The 12,363-nt window shown below is 35.2% G+C and overlaps 1 protein-coding gene and 1 long non-coding RNA gene across 2 annotated transcripts in view; one reads left to right on the top strand and one right to left on the bottom strand.

The window, feature by feature from the left end:
* Window positions 1-12,363, bottom strand: part of LOC121387829 — a 114,103-nt gene that overhangs the window by 81,244 nt on the left and 20,496 nt on the right. The gene's annotated exons all lie outside the window — the stretch shown is intronic.
* LOC121387828 (protein Wnt-6-like) overlaps window positions 9,986-12,363 on the top strand; it is a 39,842-nt gene continuing 37,464 nt past the window's right edge. Inside the window, exon 1 of the mRNA XM_041519048.1 lies at window positions 9,986-10,240. Coding sequence (XP_041374982.1) covers window positions 10,167-10,240 — 74 coding nt within the window. The 5' untranslated portion in view covers window positions 9,986-10,166. The remainder of the gene's footprint in view (window positions 10,241-12,363) is intronic.

Raw genomic sequence — 12,363 nt, 5'->3', positions numbered from 1 at the left:
CGGTCAATTTGTTTTACTTGTCTTACTGACATTGTTGTCAAGTGAACGAAAACGCTTCAAAATGTGTAAACAAATTAACGTTTTTTACATTGTAACATTTTTAGTATGCCAAGAATACCCAATAATTTACGCGAACGGGCGATTGGCATGCTTGATTCTGGCATGTCGACAGAAGACGTTGCAAGGCATGTTCGGAGTTCTAGTCGAGCGATACGAAATTTTCGCGTAAGATTTCGAACGACAGGAAGCACCAACGACTTGCCACGTCGTGGACGTCCGCGTGTTACAAGGCATTGTCAAGACCGCTATATCATGAACACGCATTTGCGCAATCGATTCCAAACTGTCACTGCTACTGCTGCTAACACACCTGGGCTTCATAATAACCGAATCAGTGGGAAAACTGTTCGTAATCGTCTGCGGGAGAACGGTTTACATGCACGACGTCCTTACGTCGGATGCGTTTTAACGCAACGTCATCGTCTAAATCATCTTAATTGGGCACGTGTACACACTCGTTGGATACGGCGACGCTGGAATACCGTTCTTTTTTCGGATGAATCCCGATTTTCTTTACAACGTGGTGATGGCAGGGTGCGCGTCTACCGTAGGAGAAACGAACGCTATGCTGACTGTTGTGTTCTTGAACGAGATCGTTTCGGGGGTGGGGGTTGTGTCATGGTCTGGACAGCCATTGTCCGTGGTTATCGTTAACCACTAGCCGTCGTTGATGGCAATTTAAATGCTCAACGTTACCGCGATGACATTCTGGCTCATCACGTCATTCCTCTGTTCCATAACAACGCCAACATCTCGATTTTTCAGCATGATAATGCCACCTCTCATACAGCTAGAGACACTGTAAATTTTCTTAGGACAAATAACATTGATTTCATTGATGACTTGCCCGCTAAAAGTCCTGATCTGAACCCCATCGAGCATGTCTGGGATAGTCTGGACAGACGATTGAGGCGTCGTCCCAACCCACCCGCTAACGTCAACGAACTTCGTTAAGCGCTCATTCAGGAATGGAACAATATTCCACAGGCAGAAATCAACACGTTAGTCAATTCTATGCGCCTGCGATGCACTGCAGTGGTCAATTCAAGAGGTGGTCATACCCGTTATTAAGTGGGTGTTTTTTTAACCCCTACCACACTCCCAGTTTCTGTTAACCTATGGCCATGATTTTTGCACCAAACGATGCATCATGGAACACTCTTTAAACGCATATATAACAATTATTCCCCCGGTTTGTTTTCATCAAGTTATGTTCAAGCAAAGTTAGCGGAAGTTTCTTATTTTGTTCAGTATATGTACTAGTATATATATATTGGAAAACGAAATGAAGTTTCAGCTAGTACAATACTGGGGCGATCATAAACACATTTAAATATACAGACACTGATAATGTATGCTGGAAAATGTATTTAATTAAAAGGTGTTGTTCTTGAAACGTGTCTGGTAGTACACAACATGTTAACAATGACAACAAACTCAGGACTGTCGTTTTGTTGGAATCTAAAGGGTGTATACTACCAAATCAAATCCCATAGACGACAATAGTAACATATGCGGCTAAAACTCCTACCTGCAACGTATCAACCGACATAAACGCCACGGATATAAATACTACCACCCCTTACACTTAAAGTGAATCAGAAAAAAATGGGGGTCAAGCTGCTCGTTTCTGAGATAACAGGTAGCGTCTATGACTACCCTAGTTTCGCACAAAATTCGAGTACTTTTTTTTACAGGTACCCCATACATGTTTCAAGCACAAGGCTACTTGACACATTGGTACTAGATGAAATAAAATTGCACATTTATTTTACCCAGATGAAACTATTATTTTTTACAACCAACACACTCACATTTATAACCAATCACAGGACTTGTGGTGTTCACTTCTCTATCAAAAGTTGGGTGCACCTCGAACTTTGACCCAGCCGGAAGTTATTTGGTATAGTACTACCTATAGGGCATTCGTAAGCAAAACAATGGAACGCGATAAATGCTAATATTCCGTATATAAACCCCATAATGTAATTTATCATATATCATATGAAAATATCTCCGTTTAAATCCAGTGCCTAACGACTGGAATATCAAAGGTCCTGGTATGTGTTGTCATACCTGAGGGGAAAGTACACGTGAATGATTTCTAGCGGGTTTTCTCTAAAGATTGCGAGACAGAATTACCAAATGTTTCACATCCAGTTGTCAGTGATTAAATGTGCTCTAGTGGTGTCGTTAAAGAAAACAGTCTGTGTGTGTGGGTGTGGGTCATTTTTGACACGGTTCCATCAGAGAATTGGACAAGCATGCCTGTCGTGGGCATAACCTCTGACTCCGCCGTAAGTTTAACTCTCCTTTTGAATGTCCGTAAGCTACAAATCACCAACTTCTAAAGCTGAAGGGTTTTTGTTGTTGGTTTGGCTTTGTTCTGTTTTGTTTTATTTTTATTTTATTTTATGTTTGTTTGTTTTTGTTTTTCCCCATTTCATATCACATTTTAAATATTATTTTGCACCTCACTTTTCTTTTCTCTTTTGTATTTTTACACAGTTCTTTAAACGGTGTTTTAATTTAACTTTTGAATTTTAATCTGATGTGGTTCATCATTTACTGTTTACATTTATCATAGTTTGACACCCAATAGCCGATAATTAATTAATTCGTGTTAGCGTGTCGTTAAACATCTGTTCTATTCTATTCTGTTCTCTTTCATTATAGAGAAAACAGTGCTACCAGTATCCCTTTTCTTCTCTTTATGTTTATGGTAAAATTAAAAGGTTTCTAAATATGCAGTCATGTTAAAGTAAACCCGCAACATTATTATGTTACATTTTTATAATATGCATTGTCCCACAAACAGGATAGCACATACCATGTCCTTTGATATACCAGTCACAGGGCACAGGCTGGAACAGTATCAGACCACTGTATACATGACACTTTCTGCTAATGCTCGCCGAAAGCCTAACAGAAGAAACCTAGATTAATTAATCATCGTCTATCGTCAAACATTTGATAATTCTCATACATGGTCTTTAGTGGAAACCCGTACATTTTTTCCATTGGTAGCTAAGGTATTGTTAAGTGCGGTTTACCATCAGACAGGACAACGCATACTATGGTATTTTACATACCAGTGGTAGCAATGACCCCCCCCCCCCCTCCCCCAAATAAACCCAAATCCATATGGAGATCCCTTGCTGCTAATGGAAAAATGTAGCGGGTACCCTCTGAAGGCTAGTAAAGCGTTCGCTTGATGCGCGGCCGGTCTAGGATCGATCCCCGTTGGTGGTCCCATTGGGCTATTTCTCGTTCCAGCCAGTACTTCACAACTGGTGTAACAAAGGTCGTGTTATGTGCTACCCTGTCTGTGGGATGGTGCATATAAAAGATCCCTTGCTGCTAATCGAAAAGAGTAGCCCGTGAAGTGGCGACAGCGGGTTTCCTCTCTCAGTAGCTGTGTCTGACGCCATATAACCGTAAATAAAATGTGTTGAGTGCGTCGATAAATAAAACATTCCCTTACTCTGAAGACTACGAGTCAGAATTACCAAATGTTTGACATCCAGTAGCCGATAATTAATTAATTAATTAATTAATTAACGTGCTTTAGTGTTTTCGTCCCAAAACAGAAAAGTCACTGATTTTCTCACACATCGCTAAATCGTCCCCAGCCTAGATTACCGTAATTCCCGTGCAAACATTTCGTTTTTTGTATGTGCAAACAATGTATAGAAATAACCGCGAATGGCCACAGTTGTTATTTTCTATTAATAAACAGCCGACCCAAACTAGTAACGGTAATTCGCCCTTAAAATAATTTTTAGAATATTTTTTGGTAAAAATGCTTACAATTCCTTCGTCTAAATATTATTCTATACATACTAGTATCTGAGTGAGCATTTACACGTCCATTTAGTTAGAAAGCTTTTTTAAAGGGACATTCCTGAGTTTACTGCATTGTAAGATGTTTCCGATTAATAAAATATTTGTACGATTAAACTTACATATTAAATATATTTTCTTGTTTAGAATCTCAGTGTCTGTATATTCAATGTCTGTATATTCAAACTGGATTTTGTCTGTATATTCAAACTGGATTTTGTCTTCAAATAATTTCGTACGTACGAAAAAAGTTATATTTTAGGAAACAAAATGAAATTTAACGTAGTACAAATATTAGAATGATCAGAAACACGTTTAATATACAGCCACTAATATTTTTATGCAAAAAAAAAAATTGATATGTAATTGCAATCGTTAAAAAGTCTCTGTTAGTCGATAACATGTCAAAAAGTGAAGCAAACTCAGGAATGTCCCTTTAAGAGTTGCGCTATAAAGTTTAAGTCCTCCTAAGACGGAGTTATATTGTGGTCAAGATCAGCTCTCTATAGACAAACCGCATGGCAGTGAGTCCTTATTGCGTACTTTTACGACTGTCTCGTAACACCTTTTGGAGTCAGTCTTCTACAAAGATGGGAGTGGGACGTCGCCCAGTTGTAAAGCTGTCGCTTGTTGCGCGGTCGGATATAGGATAGATCCATGTCGATGGGCTTATTGCGCTTTTTCAGGTTCCAGCCAGTACACCACAACTGGTATATCAAATACCGTGGTATGTGCTATCCTGTCTGTGGCGTGGTGCATATAAAAGGTACCTTGCTACTAATGAAAAAAAAGTCGCGGGTTTCCTCTCAAATTTACCAAACGTTTGACATCCAATAGCCGATGATTAATAAATCAATGTTCTCTAGTGGTGTCATTAAAGAAAACAAACTTTAACTGAACATTCTAATTGCAGATTCACAATCGTCAAGAATGTTAAGGCTTCTATTAAAGAAAAGAACAGTTTAACATATATAAAAGATCAGTTCAGCATATATAACAATAAAAATAAATAGTCTAGACGACGTCAAAAAACAGATAAATATATATAGATAGATAGATAGACAGACAGACAGACATACATACAGACAGCCAGACAGATATACATAGATATATTGATAGATAGATAGAAACTGATGAACAACTTTCTTACATATAAGTATTTTACGTGTCTATATCCAATTAAGGTCCAAGCACATAAACAACTAAATGTTCAAAAGAAATAAACAGAAAATGAAATGATAGCTAGGAGGCACCGCATTGTTTGTTAATAATGTATATAAATTTACACAAGTTTTAAAAATTTTAACACACAGAGTATGTTAATTTTCTCGAAAAAGGAAAGATTATCTTTAATGGTAGAGACACGTCATAGAGGCTGTGTTGCGTTTGAGGACAAAGTATCTTTAATGGTAGAGACACGTCATAGAGGCTGTGTTGCGTTTAAGGACAAAGTATCTTTAATGGTAGAGACACGTCATAGAGGCTGTGTTGCGTTTGAGGACAAAGTATCTTTAATGGTAGAGACACGTCATAGAGGCTGTGTTGCGTTTGAGGACAAAGTATCTTTAATGGTAGAGACACGTTATGTGTTATCGTTTTATGTGAATAAATGATGTTGGATTTTAAAACGTCGACACTTTAAAGCCGTAATATTATTTCTGTTTTGCGTGAGCAAAAGTAATGTTTCCACTTTAAGAAAACAGTAATATATGTAACTATAAAACACAAGGCCATGTCAAAAAACAAATTACGTTGGCCGGCGGCGGCTTTTCATTTTTATTAATAATAATATATTCTTTAATCAACTGGAACTAACCTATTCTATAATGCAAGAACATTACAAAAGAAAAACAAAACAAAACAACAAAAAACCCTAACATTTGTTTATTTGTTTAATGACACCTCTAAAGCACATTGAATTATTAATCAAAGGCTATGTCCAAAATTTGGTAATTTAACACATAAACTTAGACAAGAAACCCGCAACGTTTTTCTTATTAATAGCACCTTTAATAATTCTGACACACACTCCTAAAGAAAACTCTCCACATTTTCCCTAGCAGGACTCTTATAAGCACTTTTTCTTCTTATATGCACTTTACAGCAGATATGACACCACGGACTATGCTTCAACCAGCGAGGCTTTCTGATGTTGGTTAATGCCTTGAGATGTCATATTAGAAGGCTAATGCTATTTTTACAGCATTTTTCTATAATGCACTTAGTTTTTAATGAGTGACGTTGAACACAGCAAAGGGACATAAGTTCAAAATACACGGTAACAGTCTTTGGCAGGGACCCCGATACTTGTGGGTTGGAGGGGACGCTCAGCAATTTTTGATGGACAAATAATTTTGTTGTTGTTGTTGTTAGATACAATAATGCATGCTATAGTAATCGTTATATTAATATAATCAGATTAATTTTCATATTACTGTCATTATTATTACACTACATGTCATGATGATGATGATGATGATGACGACGAGGATGATGATGATGATAATGATGATGACGACGGTGATAATGATGATGACGACGGTGATGATGATGATGATGATGACGACAACGATGATGATGATGATGGTGATGATGATGATGATGATGATGATGATGTTGATGATGATGATGATGACGACGATGATGATAGTAACAATAATAACAATAATTATAAAAACTGTTTTATAATTGGAAATGAAAATGTATAACCATTTTGGTTCTTCAGAAATTTACAGTTCTATTAAAAATATATATATATATATATTATTTGATAAAACAATCAAGAATAACATCATAATACATTAGAGTCGAATTTAAAACAGTAAGACTTGTTTACCTATTTTAAAGAGTAATATAAATTTGAAGCCAATATAATTTAATGCCCCCATACCAAACTTACAGAAATCATTCGTGTTTACAAATGCATTTTTGTAAAGTACATTATACAACCTTCCTTTGTAAGTAATATTACTATTTTGTGGTTATACTATCTTAAATAAACAAATATTTGGTATATTGATCTAATACGTCACTGGTCTGATTGGTATCCATAATGGTCTTTTTTATTTTCATTTATTAAACAGGGAGGGAAAGTAAAAAAAACATGGCTAACACATATAAGAGGTCTTACCAACTTCACAGATGTTCAATTTGCAGGCCATACCTAGTGGCAAGACCGGCCTGGGTGGCGTCGTAGTTAGGCCATCGGTCTATAGGTTGGTAGGTATTGGGTTCGGATCCCAATCGAGGCATGGGATTTTAAATCCAGATACCGACTCCAAACCCTCAGTGAGTGCTTCGCAAGGCTCAATGGGTAGGTGTAAACCATTTGCACCGACCAGTGATCCATAACTGGTTCAACAAAGGCCATGATTTGTGATACCTTGCCTGTGGGAAGCGCAAATAAAAGATCCCTTGCTGCCTGTCGTAAAAGAGTAGCCTATGCGGCGACAGCGGGTTTCCTCTAAAACAGTCTCAGAATGACCATATGTTTGACGTCCAATAGCCGATGATAAGATAACAAAATCAATGTGCTCTAGGCGTCGTTAAATAAAACAAATTTTACTTTTTTATCTAGTGGCAAAGATAAAGGGGTCGTTGTTCCAATACCTCACCCCCCCCCCCCCCCCCCCCCCCCCAAAGTATACTTATTGGGTTAAAAGTGTTCTTTTGTCTACCTGGAATAAACCTTATATTACTGGGCACAAATTTGAATTTTTTTTTTATCGCCACTGATTCTTTCGGATCCGTATCTAGGCAGCAAGAAACGATGTCAGTTATTTCCCCTCCCTCCTATCCAAAACAATACAACAAGTGCATTGTTTAGTTTTACAGTATCTTTTTGTCCACCTGGGACAGGTTCTTTGTTGGTCTTCCCTGGTTTTATTTTTACTGCCCCTACCTATTGTGTCTTGGCTAGGCCCTGATTTTGTCGATATTAATGTGTGGTTAAAAAAAAAAAAAAAAAAAAAAAAAAAAAAAAATGAATACAGAATTTTAAATGTAACTATTTTGTAAAAAAGAAATTCTATAGACGTTTTCTGGTAGCTGCTTTAATTTTTAAAACGTTTTATCCCCTTGGTGTTTACTGCCCCTACTAATTTTGCTTGGGTAATGCACTGATTTTATTGATATCAATGAGCGATTATTGTGAAATAGGTTTGTAATAAAACATACTGAATTTTATTAAATATAGCCATTTTGTAATGACTGGTGGGTTTATTTTTTCATTTTCTTTTTTTTTTTTTTTTTCTTCCCTTAATTTTTTATTCTTAATTTTAATTATTAGATTAATCTACAATATTAGACAATAAATAAAACAGAAAACAATACCACAACTCTCAATCAACTCTACTTTAAAAAAAAGAAACTTTTTTGCGAGGTAAAGAAAAAGTGACTATATATGTGGTCTTTATGGACAAGTGTTTTATCACACCATCGTTACGCACAGCCCAGGGGCGAGCGGCGGCGAAGCGCTAGAGTAGTAAATACTTTACTTTCTTCAATCTCGGGCTGCGTTCGCAATGCGCTTCATCGCCAATGAAGAAAAGCTGGGCCAGGAACATACAACACACACAGCCATGAGCTCGGCTCACAGGTGGGTTCTCGCTATCGTTTAATGTTCAGGTGACACGGCTTTTCTTCGGGAGGGCATTGTGTGAAAGCAATAGCCTGCAAAGACCACTTTCTTGGCCTTATGATGAGAGAGCAACGTCTATTCAAACCGATTTAAATTATTGACTCGAGTCCGTGCGTGTTGTCTGGTCCGTCACTGAAGCGAAGAGTTGTGGTTTCTAACTATTTCTTTCATATTGGATCGTATATTAACTTGTCAGTGAGACGTCGTAATTTTAGAGGGGGTGGTGGTGGGTATTTGGGGGTGGTGGCTATATGAGAAGCGCCTGGCTTTTTTTTTTGTACGTATGCTTACATACGCGAGTTTAATAGAGAAATAATTATGTGTGACTATATTATATGCTATGAAATTAAATATTGTTAGTTTATTTATTTTATTTTATTTTGTTTTATTTTATTTATTTTATTTTTTTCAGAACGCTGATATTTTCCAGTCGGATGAGTTGGAAATTATAAACCGTTGAGAGTCCTTTTCGAGATGTTGTTACAGCCCTGCATAAAATAACAATCCCGCACAAAACTATTGACGTATGTCTGTGCTCGGTCGTGGGGGTCCAATGCAAGTCACCCGAGAAAGATTGTACGATGCCCCACCCGCCGTCAACCTATTTTTTAGGAACAAATCACACTGGAAAACGACTTTTCCGGAAAAAAAATTATTACCCACGTTTGAATTGTAATCCAGGAGAAATTAAACACGAACCGTTTCCAGTGGGATGCAAATTAAGACACCTTTACGACTTTGCCGCAAGTGAGATTTGATGGAATCTTCTCGTGAAATGATTTTTTTTATCTTTTATGATGAAGATTTCTTCAAGGACGTGACAGAGAGGAGTGTCTTTTTCCAGGACTACATATGCTCAAGCAATTGTGATCGGAAGGCGTGTGGAGGTTTATTGCTATACAGTGAGAGAAATAGGAAACCACTTATAGCCAAGAGGTGAAAATTGCGACGGGATTGAACCACTGAAACTAAAGTTATTTTCCGGATATATTCATTTGTTCACAATTATTCTGTCATATACGAAAAACACAAAAAGGAGGGATGATATCCTGAAAAGCAAAGAAATTAATCTGCTGGAAGAATTCTTGAATATTGTGTGTTTAAATAGTACAAGAAAATTATCAGTTTATTATTCTTAAAGTACAACAAGTTCTCATTTTTACTGAAAAAAAAACCCCACATTGTTTCGTTGCTTGTAAAGAGAGAAATGTTTTTTTCGTCGATTACGGAAGTGCATTGGAATATATATTTTGTGTTTGTGCGAAAATAAAATAAATAAATAAATAAAAATAAAAGGAAAATTAAGGAATCCGTTGCAACCGCTGTTGAAAGAAATAATGATGGTATTTCGACATAGCTTTTTGGAAAAAAATGTGAGAGGCGAATTTCATGATTTATAAATTACACACCCACGTTTAAACGAAAACAGAAGACGAAATTAACGACGTGTGTTGCTGTTTTACGTGTGTTACTATTCGGCGGAGATTGCTTGTTTCTTTCGTTCGGAAATCTCTTTGTTTTTTCTTGAATCAACACTGGAGTCTCATTCCCCGAAGTAAATATATCTGGTTTCTTTGTGTACATTTTTCCATCACAACAATTCACCTGAAGAGGTTTAAGAACAATGAGAATACAAGGTGTTCTTGTATGTCTGTATTTCTATTTGATGTTCCCTACGAACATCATTGGATTGTGGTGGTGAGTATTTTTAATTAGACAGACAGACAGATAAAAAAAACCCAGACACACAGACATATACCGAACAAAAAAAGACATACAAATATTTTACGGCCATATTATCATTCGATATATATATCTATATATATATATATATATATATATATATATATATATATAGAGAGAGAGAGAGAGAGAGAGAGAGAGAGAGAGAGAGAGAGAGAGAGAGAGAGAGAGAGAGAGAGAGAGAGAGAGAGAGATCGAATGATAATATGTAATAATATTTCGTATAAAATTATATGATGACGTATAGGTGAAAACTCAGATATTACTAATATGAGAATGATATAATTAATTTGATAAATAGACTAGTAAAACGGAACTGTGATGTTAAAAAAACTGATGATTTTAACAGACTCAAAATCTGAGAAGGTTCAAACTGGAAGTTTTAAATCAAACTAAATTAATATTCGCGTTTCGTTTGGTGTTTAGTATACATACAAAGACAGACGTACAAAGACACGGACTGACTGAGAGACGGACAGACAGACAGACATACATACCCAGAGAGGGGCATACTAACAGTAACATTCTTGGACAGGCAGACAGACCGACAGACAGACTGACTGACTGATATGCAATGTATTTAGGTTTTTTTTCTTCTATATTTATACATAAAACTAAAAATATATCATTTAGGTTTTCTCCCTATTTACACATAAAACTAAAAATATATCATTAAACTATATGCACTGTATACTACTTTAACACATTACTGTTATAAAGGTACATATGTGTGTACTATTAAATGTTACGGTAATTGTGTATACATAGATTGCCTTATATTTAGTCAGTGTCCCTGTTTTAATAAGTTGTTTTAAACTGTAGCTTTCGTTACCGAAACGTTAATTTTTAAAACGGTCTGAAACGGTGTGGGTGCGAAGATGGAGCTTGGTATATTATAAATATCAACATATACATTCAACATTTTGTAACAGGAAGCGTTAGTTTCTACTTGTTAGTTGAAATCATTTTCTTCTTACATTTCGATTTCCTTGATGAAATAGAGTATATCATTTTTACGTTGTAATTTTATTCTATCGAGGACTTCATTATATTGAAATGGACAAAGGTAATTGTGAATATATTATATTAAAGACGAATTTTAAAAAGTTGGATAAAAAACTTTCTTAAATTATATATAATTATAAATAATTTGTATAATAACTTGTTTATAACTTACATATATATATATATATACATATACATATATATATTAAAATACCAGATTTTGTAGATATTAACTCGGAAATATTATAAAAGAAGACATTATTTTGACAATATTTTAATAAATCTGTAATCATGTTTCGTATAATATTATATGATCACGTATAGGTGAAAACTCAGATATTACTAATATGTTCATGCATATGCGTAGTAAATGCATATACCTTTATGTCTGCACATAAAATAACATTAACTATTAATAGCGCCTATTATAAAAAGCTACATTATATCAATGTGTTTTACAGTCATTGATACTAGTGCTATTAATTATATAACAGCCTGTTATAAAGAGGTGCACTAAATGAACGGGTTTATTACATATTCTTTTGATAAAGAAATTATTAGTTTCAGTAAAGGATTCAGGGAAACCAATTTTATACAATTATTGGATGCGATCTGTATAATAATGAAAACGTTATGCTAAACGTGTCCGTTATATACAGTTTTAATATATAGGAACCGGTTCATTTCATTACCGTTTGTCTGCTTAGCCTGCTGTCGATTCGTAAAACCTGTTTATGACATATGGTGTCCAACATAGCCTACGCAATAATAATGATATTAATAATGATGATGACACAATGATAATTATAATAATAATAATAATAATATTAATAATAATAATAATAATAATAATGATGATAATAATAATGATTCTAAATAATAAAATTTGCACACTAAATATTGTGTAAAAACAAATAGAATTGTAGTTGTAAATATATACATATTGCCATTATTAAGGTACTATATCTGAGTCGATTCTTACTAGTACACGTATGTTTTGTCGCAAAATTCGTATTAATGTATTAATTAACGTCTTTACAATATACAATAGTATTTGTATTATTAATAAATGG

Source organism: Gigantopelta aegis, chromosome 13 (genome assembly GCF_016097555.1).
Source record: "Gigantopelta aegis isolate Gae_Host chromosome 13, Gae_host_genome, whole genome shotgun sequence".
NCBI lineage: Eukaryota > Metazoa > Mollusca > Gastropoda > Neomphalida > Peltospiridae > Gigantopelta > Gigantopelta aegis.
Note: the sequence above shows the minus strand (reverse complement) of the source record. Positions and strands in the feature narration are given on the sequence as shown.